This window comes from Equus asinus, chromosome 23 (genome assembly GCF_041296235.1).
Source record: "Equus asinus isolate D_3611 breed Donkey chromosome 23, EquAss-T2T_v2, whole genome shotgun sequence".
NCBI classification, from domain to species: Eukaryota; Metazoa; Chordata; class Mammalia; order Perissodactyla; family Equidae; genus Equus; species Equus asinus.
This window is the reverse complement of record NC_091812.1, coordinates 28,874,819-28,895,040: the sequence shown is the minus strand read 5'-3', so window position 1 is coordinate 28,895,040 and position 20,222 is coordinate 28,874,819. Positions and strand designations below refer to the sequence as shown.

At 37.6% G+C, this 20,222-nt stretch overlaps 1 protein-coding gene across 6 annotated transcripts in view; it reads right to left on the bottom strand.

Annotated features, from left to right (window-relative positions):
• The window catches only part of CARNMT1 (carnosine N-methyltransferase 1), a 127,441-nt gene that overhangs the window by 76,670 nt on the left and 30,549 nt on the right, over nt 1-20,222 (bottom strand). For 3 of the 6 annotated variants that reach the window (XM_014866495.3, XM_044767565.2, XM_044767564.2), the window contains 3 exons: nt 20,084-20,197; nt 8,046-8,149; nt 80-7,291 (listed from right to left, as the gene is read on the bottom strand). In XM_014866495.3, coding sequence (XP_014721981.1) covers nt 7,139-7,291; nt 8,046-8,149; nt 20,084-20,197 — 371 coding nt within the window. In that variant the 3' untranslated portion in view covers nt 80-7,138. Of the gene's footprint in view, nt 1-79; nt 7,292-8,045; nt 8,150-20,083; nt 20,198-20,222 lie in introns of those variants that run through there. The other 3 variants (XR_011497379.1, XR_011497380.1, XR_006525917.2) reach the window with 1 other exon arrangement.

Sequence of the window (20,222 nt, the reverse complement as noted above, 5' to 3'; positions counted from 1 at the left end):
TAAGACTGTCACAGATAGAGGAGAATCGAAGAATTTGTGGACATATTTTTAAAGCACCACACGCCAGAAATTATAAAAATAAAGATAAATGTCATTTTTATTGCTTTAAAAGAATTCAGTCTAAAGCAAAAAATAGTTACAATGTATTTGGGGGTTTATTACATCCATCAAAGTAAAAGGTATGACAACAATACCATGACTGGTAAAAGAGAGTAATTGGAAGGATATTCTTTGTTTTTTTTTTCCTAAAGGTTTTTTCCCAGTTTTTTTGAGAAATAATTGACATACATCATTGTATAAGTTTAAAGCATACAGCACGATGGTTTGATTTATGTATATCATGGAATGATTACCACAATAGGTTTGGCTAACATTCATCTTCTCATATAGACACAATAAAAAGAAAGGAAAGGAAAACAAAAGGGGAAAAATTTTCTCCTTGTGATAACTCTTAGGATTTACTCTCTTAACAACTTTCCTCTAGATCACACAGCAGAGTTAGGAAGTATATACTTGAAAGGTTCTTGTAACCATACATGAAGTGGTACAATACTATTTGAAGGTAGACTGTGAAAAGTTAAAGACATATATTGTAAATCCTAGGGAAACCGTTGAAACTTTTTGTAAAGAGCTATAACTAATAAGCCAATAGTGGAAATGAAATCAAGAAAATACTCAGTCCAGAAGAAGGTAGGAAAAAGGAAGAATTGAGACAAGTAGAAAACCATCAAAATGCTGGGTGTAAATTCAATCATACCCATGATTATGTTAAAGTGTAAATGGTTTAAACACCCAATTAAAAGATAGCAGATTGAATAAAAAAGCAAGACCCAGGTACATAGAGTCAATAAGAAACCCACTTTAAATACAAAGAAAATATAGGATAAAAGTAAAAAGATGAAAAAAAATGAGTACCTGCAAAAACTGGTAAACAAGGCCTATTGTTTAAAAATACTATCATACCAATATCAATTTCATGGTTTTGATCACTGCGTTATGGTTACATGAAATGTTATTTTGGGGGAAGCTGGGGGAAGGGCACACAGGAACTCTCCACTGTTTGCGTAACTTTTCAATCTTCTACCAGCATCCATGGAACCATAGAGGCTAACTCATTCCCTTGTAAATAGGGTAAAACCAAATCCCACACTCAACTGCTTTGTTGACAAGGATGGGATGCTGACAGGGCTTTCCAGGAGAGGCGGGACAAGGCCCTGCAGGCCATTCAGAAATATAAGACTCCCTACACTCCAGTAGTGAATGTTCCTGCCCAAATGGTAAATGCAACAGGGAAGCAGTGAGTCTCCTATGTCCTGTTAATGATGCTGAGCAGCTAGAGGTAGGATTGAAATGAGTCACCCACATGGCACCTTGGTTTCTGCTTATTCTTCTAGACAGGAAGAGGAAGGGATCCTATCACAACAGCAGAGCAGCAAGCCCTGTGGCCCCAGCCACAAGGCAGTATGGCTGTGGCTGCTGAGGTGAGGAATCTCCGAAGCTGAGACTAAGGTCAGGAACGCAGACTTTGCTATTCAATATGGAGCTTTGAGTGACCTGAAAACAGAAATTCATTTGGTGAAACTGAGTGTGGGTGGTCAAAAGTGAAAGTGAAGAAAGGTGAAGGATTGCCTATTAGTGCAAGGTCAAATACCTGGTTCCTGCCACAGCCGAACTCGGCTGGTAATGAGGACAGGGCTCTGAGTGCCAGCGTGGCCAAAGGTGGAAGACTATGGACCAGAGGACAGTGGCAAGTACATGGGCAGAAAGTAAGGGGCTCTGGAGGCTGGGAGCACACAGGGGAGGAAACAGCAGCAGTGCTCAGGCATTAACCCTGGAGCCACAGATCAATGGAGAAAATCACATTGCCTCCCCACCACCATGGCTCCCACTCCCCATGGACTAGCTTCCCCCACCAGCTTGCACTCCCATCTGAGGGTAACTTGGTGTCTTGGAGCTGTGCTACAGCCCCTGATGCACATATTAAACTTCTTGGTCTACGTTCCTGTAGAGGAAAAATGACACTTGAATTCAACTGACAGTATGGACAAGGCTTGTAGTGGGGAAGGGAAACTGAAATAGTTAGGGCCTGACCCTACCCTGACCCTGAGCTGACAGGTGTTGGAATAGCTGATTAAAGCAAGCAGCCAAAATGAAAGTAACTGTCAAGTACCGCAATAGCAAGAAGCTAAACCAGACAAAGCACGGACTCCTCCCTGTTCCATTTTCCCCCACGGAACAGCACACCAGTCAAGGGTCAGGTGGAACAGCACAGACGTGGTGGCCATTTCATAGATGAGAGAACTCGGAAAAGACTCCTGCAGGTTTATGAACACCAGGTTGGAGATGGGGAGGGGAGAGAGGAGGAAGGGCTAGGAGTGGAAAAAGTACTGAGTCAGAGTGAAGAAAAGTGTCTGAAAACTTCCCCCCTTCCCCTCCTCTTCATAAGCAGGTCTCAGCAGAGGCACCGGAGAAAGGCCTCTGTTAAAGTCCCCTGACAAAGAGGCCTCCGAATGTAGGCCTGTGGGCAAAGACTGCAGCTGTGCATGAAAGCATGGCTGCTGGGGGGCCTGAGTCCTTGACTTGAACTCCCTTCACAGACTGCAATGCAGTGGCTGTGCATCAAGTCTGGTACAGTGAAGGCAGCTTTCTCCCATGAGCGTGTCAGGTAAGCTGACCTTTGTACTCAGCTATGTGTGGGCCTGAAAAATCATATGAAGGTTTGGGACCAGGAGCCAGACATCTCAAAAAATAACCTGTCACCAAGGCCCCTTGGACCAATTCAATGTGTGTAATGGAACTGACGTATTATATGCCTGCACTTTCCCTTCCCCTGAGTGTCACGTTCAAGGACTACTGCATGCACTGTCCAGCAGAAATAATATAGAACCCCAGGAGGAGAGAGAGAAACCACAGCTTCAAACATTTAATGGCTGCCCGAGTACTGAGAGAGTCATGGCCAGGTACTACAACAGCACCAACTGCCTGACACAATCACCAAATACACCTTTGTACAAAAGAAGGCAGCTCTTAACTCGCTACCAAGGTTTTGTTGAAACTGAATGCATGTGTCACGGAGGCCTTCTAACTGTTTGGCTTGACATCCCTTGTTAAAGGGGTGAGTCAACTTGGACTTGACGACTAACAATGTGAAAAGGACCCAAGAAGCCTTGCAAGTCAAACAGAAAGCATATTCAAGAATGTAGCTGGCCTGGCCCTAGTAGCTTTTTGGTGCTTTGAAAAAGTAGCAGCTATTCTTTTGGGGGTAAACATTATGACCCATTCTACTGCCTAAAGGAAAGCTGCTGGCTCAGCGAGGCCCCTGACTCACAAACATTTCCTAAACTCCTGGGCCTAGATCACTGACTGGCTAAGCTGAGACCTGATGGAGTCCAATGGGCGGCTGCCACTGCTCGGCCTCAGTGCCAGGTATGTAAAACCAAAAGCAGGCGTGATCACGCCTCTCAGTGGACAGAACTCAAAGCAGTCCTCATGAGTCTGGCCAATCCTCCTCTTGACGAGCCTCGCTACATTTTCACTAACTTTTGGGTTGTTGCTAACAGCCTGTCTGGTCTGCCAGATGAAAGCCTACAGATAGGGAGATTAAAGAAATCTCTGTTTGGCCATTAAGCTTAGGCAAATCGCTCAACTTCCCCAATAGTTAAAGAAATTAATATTATAATTAGATACTACTTTTGATCATATTCACAAAAATGAAAAGCTTAGCAATATTCAGTATTGGCCAGGGAATGGATGCAAAGTTATTCTCTCAAACACTGTTGATGGAATGTAAATTGGTAGTCTTTTTGAAAGGCACCTTGACTAAAAATGCATACACATTGCATGATTCCATTTCTAAACACCTATTGAAGAGAAATAACCACAGGTAAGATGCATGTACTACCATGTTTGCACAAGTGAGGGTAACCCTCTATTAAATTTTACTTGTGCCCTCTCTCCCATTACCTACTATTATATTTCTTTACAATTCCCACCAAACTTTTGGAATCTATATCTATAATTTTTGACTTTTTCCCCCAGGACTGCACTGAAACTTTTTTCAAAGGGTCATTATAACATTATTAAAAGTAATGTCCTGTTACCAATCTTCATCTCTTTCTATCACTATATAGCAGTCAAAACAAACTGAAATCACATTTGTCTACCATGTGCTTTCAAATACTCACATATAATATTTTATATATAGCTCAGATGACCTCATAAAACCCCTTTGAAACAGGTGGTATCAATCCTATCTTAAAGCAGATGAGGAAAGAAACTCAGAGTGCCTTGTCCGAGATCACCAACAACAGTTCAGGAAAACAAATCCAGAGTATCTTAGTGCCAGTCTAGTGCTCGTTCTAATATTAAGATGGTCCTGGAACTCTCTTCTACTGGTTCCTTTATACTTATTTTTCTATTATTTAAGAAAACAAAAGATCAAGATTAATTAGGCCTAGCATACTCAAAGACCAAGTACTCATATTATTGACTTTTTAGAAGCACATAAAAATAGGCAATCCAAGGGTTCAAAAGTATATTTGTTCAATTAATTAAAATTCCAAAACCTATGGTTACCACTAATTTAGACAGAAACAACCAAGCAAATACTGTTTCATAGCAATTGGCAGACTTTAATATTCATGAAAAATTAAGTCCATCATACACATTAAAAATAGAGGAAATTTCATGCAGACATGAAGCTTCCAATTCAGCCTTTGTGGCAACTTTTAGAATTAGAGTTACACATAAATACATTACATTTTACAGTTCCCAAATGTCATAATTTTATATTGTGACTTATACAGCTTCTCTTTATATTTTACATACCCCACCTTGGTCACTTGATTAACATAGCCTAGCCTGCACCACTTCAGATTACGGAAATTTTTTTTTAAAAAGCAAGCACAATGACCTATTTCCTTTCACTTAATGGAAATAAATGAAAACATGTGTTTACAGAGCTAAGTTAAGAAAAAAAATTAAAAACTTTAAGGCTTACACATTTTGGTAGCTAGAACTATACCTAAGAAATATAAAATTAAATCCTCCAGTGACACTTCTATTATTTATTGATATCACAATTTTTAAGTTTAGAATATATAAACTGCAAAAGCTGTAAGAGAAAAAAGTGATGCAAATTTGTGTAGCACATTTAAAAAATAGTATTCATGATATGAGGGGGAAATTAAAAACAACTGAAATAACTGATTTCAGAATTAACTGAAATGTAAGCTATAATTTAGAAATTAAGTAACATTATTAAAGAATAAAACCTGATGGCAAAATTTTTAAGTAATAAAGCCAACCCATCAGTGTTAATCTATTGTTGCCTCTGTGAGCAAAACAAGATAATTTGTTTTGATATAAGTTATAAAAGAGTGAAAACTAGTCAGCCTTTCTATATTACTCAAAAACAGCACGCTTTCCTTTCCTCTCAATGGATTTTTAAAAATATTTAGACTCCTTTTAAGTTTCTTTTCTAAAAAAAACCAAAATAATAATCAAAATAATTTGGGGTTTTTTTCCCTCTTGCAATTAACTTCAAGTTCATTCATATGGTAGGTAATGAGAATTCCCACTATATAAACATCTACAAAGTATTGAGGGACACAAAAAAGAGAAGTAGTTTAAAAAAAAACTCAACAGCTTACAGGCTTCCATAACTTGACAAGTCGAATTTACTTCATTGGAATCCTTTACTGCACAATGGCGTAAAGGCCACAAGAGCTGCCACAGTTTACGAAGAAAAGGTCCTACTAGTAAGATACCAAATCGCATAGTGACTCCCCTAACCTGACAACAAAGGTCTAAAGATTTACAAGTAAGTTTTCCTATTGAAACATGACATTAATGCTATCAGTACATTATTGACATTAAGTCTATCTAATCCAAATTGCCACAGAGGTCATTTCATCACAATCATCTGTGAAAATATTCAAGAGTACTTCCTTTTCTCCAAGAAAAGGTTAAAACATTAAATTAATCATGTCTTCTTTCCAACCTACTGAAAATAGAATAATAAACATAAAAAAACACAAAGGAAAACTCCCTCCAATAAAGATCTGCTAGAGGTAGAAATTTAAAGCAGCGAATACTGTTTCAGGTCCAGCTATCAGGAAACAAAATTGGTGTTAATCTGAAATTATATAAATGGCTGCTGCTTATGATACTGAAGACAAAGACCATGGGTAGTAGTTTATCCCTGAATTTCATACTCAAAATTCCCCCACATTAATACCATCATGACAGTTTTTACTAGTATATAATTGTTTGAATGAAAAAAAGTGCTTGCTTTTGTAATCCAGGCAATCTAAAGAGAAGACAGTGTAGTAAACACCTCACTGACAAACTGCATGTTCATTTATAGTTTGAAATCACACATATCCAATGGGCAGAGTTTATTCTTATTTCCCCAGTTTCCTAGTAGTACCTTTAATGAAGGTTTTTGTGCCTCTCTTAGAATGCTGAGGTCTCACACATTTCCGAGTGGTCCATGAGGAGTATGCTTTCAAAAAGTATTCAGTTTAGTGTGGCCAAAAGACTTACAGATTTCTCAATTACTTGAATGAGTTTTACTGGCCTCTGATCCTATTAAATTTAGCACTTCATAAAAATGAAATGCTTGATGCTTCTCTAAGTTCAGCTGAGCTAGAAAAAAATAAAATCATATAATTTGAATGATAAAAGAACAGACACATATTTTATGTACAGATTGCTTGGGTTCAAAATGAACAAAAGTCCCAATTCCAGGTGCTGAATGTGACAGAGGACCCTTAAACTCTTCTAAAAATAACATGTGCAATGCATACAAAACAACAAAAAAGGAGATTATTGTGGACTTCAATACTATTAGTCATTAGCATGGCAGACTTGCAACGGACAGCTTCATGAAGACACTGGAGATAAAGTTTTTTCTACTGAAAGACAATTCTGGGCTTCAAGGAAAAAGCACACTTGAAGACCTTTCCTCCATTTTTACTTGTGTAGTACAAATATGCATGGCATAGTATATTTCTGAAAAAGCAATAGACATATTAAGAAAATAGACGCTATTTCTAAATTTTGTTAGGAATAAGAAGGCACCACTGATTTGAGGTTGTGTCCTGTCATTGTGATAGCTGATTCTGAGTTGTTTATTTCAGCAATTGCTCTTATTAAACTTTTTTCCTGGTGATATCACTTGAGACTGTGATTGTGGTTTACGGACCACAAACAAGACACATTCATAGTAGTATTTCATCATAGAGAGATCATTCACAGTATATGTTGACAAGACAGATTCTTTTTCCACCTGTAATGCAAACAATAATCATAATGATGATGACGACGATGATGATAACACTAACAAATACTGACCACATTTCAGTGCCAGGCGCTCTTTTAAACATATTCTGTATATTAATTCATTTATTACATAAAAATACTCCCATAACATTGGCACTATTAGTAATTAACTTTACAAAGAACAGGTAGCGCAAGGTCACACCACTAATAGGTAGTGGAACTGGGATTTGCACTCAGAGTGTCTAACTTCAGAGCTTGAACTCTAAACTACTAATATATTTCTTTTCTCTATCTTTAAGAACAAATCTGCTGTTTATAATGAATGGAATGCTACTGAATAAACATACAACACAATAGTCAAAGTATCATAAAACCTTATAATAACGTACATGATAAAAAAAGATTGAATAGTACAAAGGCTCATATAGCGAACAACATCCCCCTTAGACCTGCCCTCCCACCCCTCGTCTGCTTCCCCAGAGCCTAGTCCACGTGGTATCTACCAGCCTACAAAGGTCAATATTATGATAATGGTCAGCTACCATTTATTGAAAGGTGATTACACCAGGGATTCTAGTTTTCCATTTATGTACACATTATCCCAAATCCTTATAATTCTAAAAGCTAAGTATTATTATTTTTACTTTATGCATGAGAAAACAGAGAGGTTAAAACGTGAAGCCAGTAACTGGCATAATATCACCATTCCTATTTAAGTGTTTTAGAAGTTAAACTTTGGCAATACTTCATTTCATCCTTACCTCTACCTGGAATCCATACTGCAGGACGACGTTTTTTATATCCTCATAGCTCAATTCTATGGAAAGTTCATTTGCCAAATTTTCAAAGTGGTATAGGAGAGGACCTAAGGTTTAAAGATACTATGAATGAATTGCTTGAATATAAACATGCACTAGTAGCTGCGTTAGACTGAACTCCACGTTGAATAATAAGTTGGGTAGTGGATAAAACAATGTAAAAAAGAGAAGCAAAGAAACTTTAAATTTGCTAAGGACAAGTATCCAGAAGCCTGAAACTCTGGTCCAGTAATTAACACTTGAGTGCTGGGCCTACATTCATGGGGAGCGAGTGCCTCTGGGATACTGACCTTGGATTTTGATTCTCTTCATCATAGCCCTTACATCTGTAACTCTTAACTCACTGAAGGAGTAGCTGAATCAGAGAAGGCTAAATCCCCAAATTCCAGAGCTATAGTTTAATTATAATTCCATAAGTAAATACAAAACTGCAGCTACAAACTGGGTATCACATGAAAACAGAGAAGGGCCCTCAAGCTAGCCTGGGTAGGAAAGAGTGTTGGGGTCAGGAGAAGTCATAGGCAAGACTTCCTGGAAAGAAGAAGTGACACTAGAGCTGGCTTTTTAAGTGCATAGTTCATATCCCAGCCCTTACACCTACTAAATGTGTGCCTACGGACAAGTCACTACCTCTGTGCATCTGTGACATGACTTTAATGTGAGATAATACATGCAGAAGGCACTAAGTAAATGATAGCTATTACAACTTATTTTTAATGACAGTCCCCCTTACTATTTTCTCATTCTATATATTCAAGGACCTATTATCTGACTCAAACCAGATTTTCCAATCTTTTAATCTTTCACGTTTTGCCCAATCCATCAGGCTTCTCCAGGCAACATTAACATTTCACAGTTATATTAACCCTGTCACTGGGTTAATTATAAGTCCCAACTCACCACTCCCACTCCATCTCCACTCCTCATACAATGTACTAATCACAGGAGATAAAAGTTAACAACTAGGGGGCTGGCCCCGTGGCCGAGTGGTTAAGTTTGCGCGCTCCGCTGCAGACGGCCCAGTGTTGGTTCAAATCCTGGGCGCGGACATGGCATTGCTCATCAAACCACGCTGAGGCAGCGTCCCACATGCCACAACTAGAAGGACCCACAAGAAAGAATATACAACTATGTACTGGGGGGCCTTGGGGAGAAAAAGAAAAATTAAATAAAATCTTTGAAAAAAAAAAAGAAAAAGTTAACAACCAGGACAAAGTTTCTTCTCCCAAAGGCTCACCAGTCTGGAACATACTTAGAGTTAAAAAGTTTTTCTTCTTCTCCCCTCTGTTTTCACCCTACATAAACCACTAGAAAAAACGACTATAAGTATAACTTATACATCAGTGCTCTTTTCAAAAGATAACAATGGTTCCCTATCAAGCTTCCCTGTCCATTTTAAATTCCTGTTAGTTTTATTAGTACTAGTGAAAACGACAGTAGCTACCCTTCACTGAGCACCTGCTGTGCCCTGGACCATCCCAAAGCTTTTCCATAAGAATGCAGAATCTCGCAGCAAAGTCTTTCCAGCTGTAAAGCGTATGCTGTTCCTGCTCAATTATTTTGAGAGCCTCCCACAATATTGTTTTATTTTATCTACATAAACACACTCTAATGATTCTTACATACTCAGGCCATACTTTACATGTTGTGTTCCACCTAAAAAGCTGCAACTCTCAAGCTTCAGCCATGCTCCAAAACCTTGCTGAAATCAAGTTTTAATATAAGTTTCCAAATCTACTGCTCATTCCCTTAATAGAGCATACTTTACATTAATTTAATGCAATGGTGCCTTACTCACTGATTACTTTTCATGTAATTAGCACTGTTTTATAACTAGATTACAAGCCACGTGAGTAAAGGAACGTGTCTTAAGTTTCTTTTGAATCCATCATACTGTCCGGCATAGCAGTGAATGTCCAGTTAAGCAACTGTAATTTTACCACCCAAAGACAACCAGGACAGTTGTCCTCTATTTATTACAGTGCCCTATTACAAATGATACTTCAACAAATGTCCTGTGCATATTTCAGATTTTCCCTTACAAAGACATTCCTTGAACTAGAATTTCCAATTCAAAAAGAATAAACATTTTTACTGACTTGATTCAAACTGCCAAAATGCTTTCCAAAAGAGATCTAACAGTTTTCACTCACAATTACAATGATGAGTACTTGTTTCAACACCTTAGCAAGTGGTGGGAACGCAATGCGGCAGTCACTTTGGGAAACAGCGTGCCGGTTTCTTGTAAAGCTATACATACACGCACCAAATATGACCCAGCAATTCCACCACTAGGCAAGCACCCAAAAGAAATGAAAACCTGTGGCCACATAAAGATTTGTACTCAAGTGTTTATACCAACTTTATTTATAACAATAATAATTTGGGAACAACCCAAATGTTCATCAGCCAGTGAATGAATCAACAAAACACAGTGTTGTCATACAACGGAATACTATTCAGCAATAAAAAGAAACAAACTGCTGGTACCTGCAACAACATGGATGAATTTCAAAAGCGTTATCAAAAAGCAACTTACTGTATGATTCTATTTATATGGTAGTTGGAAAAGGGAAAACTATAGTAACAGAAAAAAGAATAGTGATGTCAGGTATTGGGGGTGAGAGCATAGAAGTGACTACAAAGGGGCACAAGGGAACTTTTCGGGATGATAGAAATGTTCTCTATCTTGATAGAGGTATTGGTTACACGATTATCCAGCTTTCAAAATTCATCAAACTGTACACTTAACAAAAGGGGGAATTTTATTATATGCCCATTATACCTCCAAAAAAATCTGACTTAAAAAGAAAAAACACAGTAAGCATTTTTATTAAACAAAATATGTGCTAATTTGGCAAAGGGAAAATGATAGGCCATACACAGTTTCATCTGCAATTCCTTGAGGGTGAGCAGTTTTTCCTATTTATTACCTAGCTGCTCACTCCTTAAATGAAAGTTTACCAAGCACCTAGCAAATGCCTGGCACTGGATATATACAGATGAATAAAACACGGGGACACGCCTTAAAAAGTTCTTTATTTTCTCAACTCTCATGTCTCTTCACGTTCTTTTAGTGGACCTAACAGAAGGAGCAAAGAAATATTTTTTCCTGGACCAGAAATATAATGTAAGCTCACAAGCAAAAGCTGAGATAAGTGAAAAAGCATAAACATAAATCAAACCCATCTCTAATCCTAACTCTCACAGACAATCACTTGAAAACTTACTGTATCTCCCTGCAGTCCTTCTTTGGTGCATTAATATGAGATACTACAGGTACAGTTTTGCATCTTACACTTCATTAGGAACACCACTTTATTTCATTAATTATTTCTGGAGAATGGTTTTCCTGTATGACTATCCTATGACTATTTATCCATTCCATTACTGTTAGAAACGTAGGTTCAGTCTAAATTTTTGCTGAGTATGTTTGTCCGTTAATCAATCTTTAGTCTTTGCCCATAGCTAATTACTTTCATCTCACAGACTCTGACAAGTATAATTCATCTAACAAATATATGTAATAGTGAATGCAATTATGTAATAGGCTAGACGGCAAATATTTTAGGCTTCATAGGCCACAGAAAGTCTCACTCACATCCAGTCTTGCACTGCATTAACGATGTTTCTGTCAACAATGGATCACACATACAACGGTGATCCCATAAGATTAGTACCATATAGCCTAGGTGTGTAGTGGGCTATACCATCTAGGTTTGTCTAAGTACATTCTATGCTGTTCGAACAACGACCAACAACACATCTCTCATAACATATCTCCATCATTAAGCGGCGCATTGTATTCTTATTTGTGTCTCCCCTTCCCAACCCTTTAAAAATGCTAAAAATATTCTTAGCTGGTGGGTCATTCAAAAAAAGGCTACAGGCCAGATTTGGTCTGCGGGCTATAGTTTACCAAACCCTGACCAAATGTACAAATTGTTAAGATTTTTCCATACATATCAAACTGTTTTTCCTTAAGAAAGCTTTATTACTATATTCCCACTAACAGTATATAAGCATACTCTACCTCATTGTACCTTATCTAAACTTTAAGCAACAATTTTTAAAAACTACCCAATACAATAGGTGAAAAACGGCATCTCATTTATATTTATTTGATTAGCAATGAAGATGAACATTTTTTTCTGTATACAGGTCATTTGTTTATTCTTTCATAATGTGTATATTTATGTTATCTGTCTATTTCATTTCTGGATAGATTTCGCTTAAAGACTTTTGCTTTTTCTCCCTTTCCAATATTTTTTTTAATTAAAAAAACAGAGCTCCTTGTAAAAGAAAAGGAAAACAAAAATATATAAAGGAACTTTTGCTTCCTATAAAGGCAGGTGAGGCTATTCAGACCAAGATCCTTTGAAAACAAGCAAAATCGGTGGATAGAATTTATGTTTTAAAATCTCAAAAATATAGAACACCTGGCAAATTAGTAAGAAATTATAAGAAACCCGGAAGTTTAACCAGTGGTAAACGTATATGCCATTTTAACCCTGAGGGTATCTGACTGTTCAAGTGGAACTGATCTACAATTTGACAAACACTTTGGGCAAAGGGGATAAACGACAAAGCCCAGAGCCCGCCCGTGGCAGGGAGTCTGACAAATCACCCGACATTACAGCTGGAATCTTAAGGACTATCTTCAAGGTGAGAGTAAGAAATAGGTAAACTTACTTCTATCCTTTAACCCAAGGGGAATGCAGGAAAGGCTGACCTAGTGCTGACTTAAACAAGGGGAAAAAAGAGAAAAAGTAAGCCATTCCAAAGAAGATGTAAATCATGGTTTAACCCTTGGGTAGATCTGCAGCCTAATTTTAGTTTAATATTTAAATTTAATTTAGAATTTAATATTCTATTGTTCTGGTCTGACAATGTCTCAATCTTCTGGCAGAAGCCAATGAAAATGCCCTTGGAGAGAAATACCTTCAACCTAGGTTTCAGGAAATCCCCAAAAGTGACTTCTCAAGGGCATTAAGCAATAAACAGTCAATGTCAACAGCCCAGGGAAACAAAGAACCATGAGCCAGAAACAGCGCAAACAGGAGAAAGCAGAAACTGACCTCAAAGACTTGAGATATTAGAATTATCAGATACATATCAGTATTTTTAAAGAAATAAAAGACTATCTTGAAAATATATGCAGAGAACAGAAAATTTTTAAATGACATAGCTGACTAAAAAAATGTATATCCAAATAAAATATACAATAACCAAAACTAAAAACTCAATGGATATAAAGTTAAAGAGATAATTTGTGAATAGAAAGGTGGGTCAGAATAAATTACCCAGAGTGCAGCAAAGAGACAAAAAGATAGTAAGTAAAGAGAAGTGGCTAAGATATATGGAAGCTAGCATGAGAAGTCTAAAATACATTTGATTGACTAATAAGTCAATTTACAGATTCAGGTAGCCCAACAAACTGTACACAGGTTTAAAAAAGAAAAATTCACATCTAGATATAATATTTAACCCGGAAAAACTGCCACTGAAATCTTAAAACCGAAATCTGAAAATCTTAAAAAACAAAACTGATTACCTTCAAAGAAGCAACAGTTAAAATAGCTGAATTCTCAGCAGCAAAAACAGAAGCTAGAAGACACTGGAATGATATCTTCCCTGTGTTGAAAGCTATCTGCCAACCTTGTACTCTATACCTAGTGCTGCTTTGGAACTAAAGGTATCAGTATGAACTCATGATCTTTACAGACACAGACAGACACACACATATCTCCCACTCTTGTCTGCTGAGAAGGCCTAGAAACAACAGCAGCACAGTGGTAAAATCCAGATTTTCATTTTTACATACCACTCCCCACTAAAAGGAACCTGGGACCCTTGGAAAAAATGGCTCATCTCAGGGCTGGGCAGACAAAGCACAAGATAAGCCTAGAACACCTGGTTATGCCAGAAAGGAGGTGTTCAAACAATGACAGGAGTATGTCAAAAGGACACAGGAGCCAGCTTGAAGGGGATCCCATTTACCAAATTCGGGACAAGTTGATTTAAACTATTTATATCCTTAAGGTTCTAAAAGTTCCAGTTAAGAGACAGAGATTATTAAATTGGATAATAAAATAAAACTTAACAGTATGCTGTATATAAGAGACACATAAAGATATAAAAGGATTTAAGAGGTAGAAAAAGACACGCCACACAATTATCAACTAAAAGAAAGCTTATGTAGCTATACTGACATGCCCACTTAAAGACAAGACACATAGTTTGTATCTGTGCAAGAGAGTCGTATGCACTCAAGCCTCAGCAAAACGTTTTGTAGGCAGAGTAGGGAGGTGTTGGGTAGGGGTGGGTGGGCTTTTGGTCACTGCCTGATCATTTTCCAATGCAGACTTTTAATTAATTATCTTCTTTTCTGTCCTACATTTAACCTTCACTCTACTAGGGCATGCTTCATAAACTCTGCTCCTTTCTCATTCACTTTTTCCAGTGAATTAAACTTCTGGTCTGCTGCCTCAGCATAGACGAAATGGGCCTAAAGTAGGCATCTTAGTTACTTGGTTACATAGGAGTCAAATGTTCCCTATACATTTTCAACTATTTTTCCATACAGTCCCTCATTTTCCCAAGTTATTTTAGGTCAACTGGCTCTGTTCACATTGGTTTCTTTGCAAAACGTATCCACATACCCTATCTTCTGAAAAATTTTTACATTCTTTTGTCCCCTGATAACATCCCTGCCATTCACTGTCCATGTGTTTTATACCTTTTTATATTTTTACTGCCACTGTAACAAGATCTCAATGAGGAGATAATATATTGTTCAATCATCCACCTTTTATAGGAAATCTCTCATGTTTTTAAAAATCCTGTAGCTTTATAATGCTTTAAAATCTGATAGGATCCATCTCTCATTACATTTTACTAAGATTTCCTTTGGTACTTTAACCTGTTTATTCTTCTAGATGAAGTTAGATTCACTTTGCTAACTGCCTGCCCTCCACTACTCCACTATAAATCTATCAGTGCATGCACACACAACCCCCCCTGTTATACCCCTACTTGTTAAAACAAATTATACATAAATGTGTTTAAGGGGTACTGGTCATTATGAAAAACTGAAAAACAGGAGGCACAGGCATTCTTCTGCATTTCACCAAATCATAGCCTTTCTCAAAGGATATATGCACAACAGTTCCCTTAAAAACTAATTTTTCCAAACCTGGGGAAGATTCAAGAGTACCTTAAACCCCCTTAAAGCATTTTATAAGTTAATAATACTCCCAACTCTGATTTTATATAATGTGGGCAATATTTTCAGTATAATTTAACTTCCAATGTAACTTTTTTCTATTCTAGAATGGCTGGCAGTTATATTTCTCATTATATATGAATATGTGGACCTTCTGGTCTCTGTAAGCACATTAGGGTGAAATCGATCCCAGGGGGCTGATGTTCTCTCAGTTTACAGATAAAATTAATTTTCCAGGTCAACATGGCTAAAGCCAAAACCATAGGAATGTTACAAATTTATCAATATAAATGCCATGTTATTACGTCTCCTGGCAGCCCAGTCAACCTCCTGCAGCATTTTAACATTACTTTGTTCCCTCTTTCAAATTTTGAAATAATACATTCATTCACACACATAACAATCACTAAATATCCACTAGTTGTCAGGCTCTGTACTAGGTGAGGAGGAAGCATTAGATTCCTGCCCTCAACGAGCTTAGAGACTAGAAGGGGAAACAAACATATATGGGTAACACCACCATAATGTGTTAAATGCTACTGAGAGATTCTGTGAGAACATAGAAGAGGAATGCATGATATTTAACCCAGCCAGAAAGGATCACTTGAGCAGAATGTTAAAGAGTGTCAGCAAAGAGCCAGATGAAAATAGAGGGGAAGGAGAAAGGGCTTTCTAGGTCAGAGGACTAGCACTTGAAATCAGCACAGAGATAGTAAAAAAATAAAATAAAATAAAATGAAAAGGTGCTCACCATCACTAATCCTCAGGGAAATGCAAATCAAAACCACAAAGAGATATCACCTCACACCTGTTACAAAGCCTACTATCCAAACAACAAGAAATAACAAGTCTTGGCAAGGATGTGGAGAAAAGGGAATCCTGCGCACTGCTGGTGGGAATGTAAACTGGTGCAATCACTATGGAAAACAGTACAGAGAGTTCTCAAAAGCTTAAAAATAGAAATACCATACAACCCAGCTATCCTACTACTTGTTATTTATCCAAAGAACTTGTAATCAACAATTCAAAGAGACTTACGTACCCCTATGTTTATTGCAGCATTATTCCTAATAGCCAAGAAGCAGAAGCAACCCAAGGGCCCATCATCGACTGAGGATTGGATATAGAAGACATGGTATATATAATGGAATACTACACGGCCATAAAAAAGACAAAATTGTCCTATTCGCAACCACATGGATGGACCTTGAGGGTATTATGTTAAGTGAAATAAGCCAGACAGAGAAAGACAAACACCATACAATTTCACTCATATGTGGAAGATAAAGTAACACATGGACAAAGAGAACAGTTCAGTGGTTACCAGAGGGGAAGAGGGCTAGGGGGCAGACATAAGGGGTGAAGATACACATTTATTGTGTCTTCACAATTGAATTGAAACTTCACAATGTTATAAACTATTATGACCTCAATAAAATAAAAAATAAATAAATAAAATACAATGAAATACAACTATCATATGATCCAGCAATTCCATTTCTGGGTATTTATCTGAAGAAAATGAAAACACTAAGTTGAAGAGATACCTGCACCCCCACGTTCAGTGCAGTGTTATTTACAATCACTAAGATATGGCAACAACCTAAATGTCCATCAATGGATGAATGGAAAAAGAAGTTGTGGGATATATATACAATGGGATATTATTCAGCCATAAAAAAGACTGAAATCTTGCCATTTGTCACAACATGGACAGACCTTGTGGGCATTATGCTAAGTGAAATAAGTCAGACAGAGAAAGACAAATACCATATGATCCTGCTTATATGTAGAATCTAAAAGAAAAAAACCCTCCAAGCTCATGGATACAGAGAAAATACTGGTGGTTGCCAAAGGTGGGGGGTGGGCGAAATGGGTTAAGGGAGTCAAAAGTTTTATTTTATAACTTTCATTATAAAATACATAAGTCATGGGGACATAATGTACAGCATTGTGACTACAGTCAATAACACTTTGCATATTTTAAAGTTGCTAAGAAAGCAAATCTTAAAAGTTCTCATCACAAGAAAAATAATTTTGTAACACTGTATGGTGACAAACTTTAACTAGAATTACCGCAGTGATCATTTCACAATATATACAAATATCAAATCAGCATATTGTACATCTGAAATTAATATAATGCTGTATTTCAATTACACATACCTCAATTGAAAAAAAAATGAAGCTGGGACACAAGACAGAAGAAAGATCACAAAAGGCACTGCACTCATCCACATACACAGTTTAGGTTACCAAGAAAGCTAGACTTTCATGCAGGCAGCCTGAGAGGAATAGATCTGCATGTTGGGAAGATCACTCTGGTGGTAATATGGAGACCTGAAAGGGACATGGAGGGCTGGAGACAACCTGAAGGCAGGAACAGCCCTAAGGTAACTACTGCAGTAATCCAGGTAAGCAACGATGAGGGCCTGGACTAAGGTACCAGAATGAGGTTAGAGAAATGGTTCTCAGTCAGGGGAGATTTTGCAATTTTGGCTGGTACAACTGGGGAAGTACTACTAGAATCTAGTAGGTAGAGGCACAAATGCTGCTGACCATCCTACAGTCTATAAAACAACCCTCCCCACCCCCAAATGAAGAATGATGCAGTCCCAAATGTCAACAGTACCAGAGCTGAGAAATCCTGGGATAGAAAGAGATCCAAGAGCTATTAAGGAGCTTTAGGAGATACAAAATGTAGACTGACTGGGTACAGATGGTGAGTAAGAAGAGGGCTAAAGGAGGACTCCCAGTTTTCTGGTTGGGGGAATCTGAGTAGCTGATGGAACAGAAAAAGCATGGGAGAAGCATAGGCATCATTTTTTTGAAACATGCAGATTTGGAAGTATCTGTGGTGCATCCAAGCTGGACACAGTGGCTTGGAGCATAAGAGATATTTGGACCAGAGATACAGAGACTGGGAATTGAAAGAGGACGAGAAGCCATGAGATTGGGTAGGAATAACATGGAGTAAAGGACAAGCACATGACATAAAAAGCAAAAAACACTGAATAGATACCTGGAGCACACGGATATTTAAGGGAAAACTGACTGTGAGATTATTATTATTTAAACTCTTTAACTTATACATGCAAAGGATTTTATTTGGAAAGTATTAACCTTCCAAATAACTATTTTTAAGGACTGTGTTTCTCCATTATTCCAGTTCTCAAAATCGTTTTGAAACTCTGTGGTAAGAAGAGTGAGCATTCTCCTAATTGACCTCCCATCAACCACCATGCCCCATTACATCTGATGACCACGACAGATCACAGGCCGTGCCCCAACACGTCTACTCTTATCAAACAGTATGCTTATCAAGGGCCAATTTTACTTGTTTCAGGTAGTTATAATTATTGTTATTACATAACTTCATAAATATCAATAGACCAATAAAATAAATGCTCAAAAAGAGAAGTTGTTTCTATGAAAGTTAAGTCAAATGCTTTGGAAATACACAAAACTTCACCATAACACAGTAACTGAGGTCTAAAATTTTAATCACATAAATGCACAGTCAGATTAACACTAGGTTATAAACTGACCCAGCATGAGCCTGCAGAGCTGGCTCACTGGTGATTCAAAAGGTTGGATCTGGGCTCTAAGCCTGTCTCTGCCATACATAAGCTCCAGGACGTTTCTGCAAGTTACTCAACCCAAGACTCAGTTTCTTCTACTATAAAATAGCAATAATGTCATTTCAATATAGATTTGCTCTGAGATTAAGGGAGGGTTGTTTTGAGATTAAACAAGGTATTATAAGTGGCTAACACAATGCCTAACCCACAGTGAGCAAATACCCAGTAGGTAATGTTATCTTTCAATCACTCTTTGGGAAAAGGAATACTTTTCTTTTAAAGAAGACTCAAGTTTGAGATATTTATTCCACATGATGGTTAGATTTTACAGTTGCTCTCATCTGTCCCATGGAATTCCAAAGAGAAGTTTGGAAAAGACCTACTACCAACTCTAGGCTTAGTCCTAGTGGCAGAATCTCTAATAATGTCAAATCATTAGAAGAGAGCAGGTGACAGAACCCACCAACAAAACCAGACTGATGCTGACGGCCAAGTACTCAAACAGTGCATATCTAACTTTTTATGTAGTATAATAACCCTCATGTCTTTCTTAACATGGATTATACACCTCACTAAAAAAAGACAAGTATATTTACCTTGATATTATCATTATTGTCCCTTTATTTTAAAGAAAGAGGATAAAACTGGCAATTTCCCTTAGATTCTGGATGGAAGGGACCATGTCGTATTCCATTTTTTATTTCTAGCACCGAGCAGTAGGATGCAGTAAGAAGCGTTTTGCATAAATGACATTCTACTTCTATTCTTTCTTAAACTCAAGGTAGTCACAAGAGTTACCATACCTACTCTTTTCCCAGTATGTATATGTACTAGGGAGGTTTCCACAGGAGGGGTAAGTGCTTTCCCTCAAATGTTTCATTACAGAAAAAAAAAAAAAAACTTTCTCAACAGAACAGAGAGCTGTCTCCATGGAGCGGCAGGTGGGGAATGTGAGGGAATGATTATCATCACATTAATAATTAGTACTCTTTGAAATTACAACAGCTATGAGACTGGAATAGTATGAATAAACAACTTTGGGGGCTTCCACTGCCTTTGGAGGAACAAGCTAGGATTGGAGGAACTCCACCGCTGGCACTACAGTTACTGAATGTAGAACAGCTGTAAGTACTCAGATTAATGTGTAAAATTCTAATAAACACTGAGGAACTTACCTAGATTTATCCAAATTCCACCTGGCTTGAGTATTTTCCATATTGTGTCAATATAATCAATTACATTGTGAGCTGTGTCTATGAAGAAACAGGTTGCAATACAGTCCCAGGTATCTATTCAAGGAAAATCAAATTACTA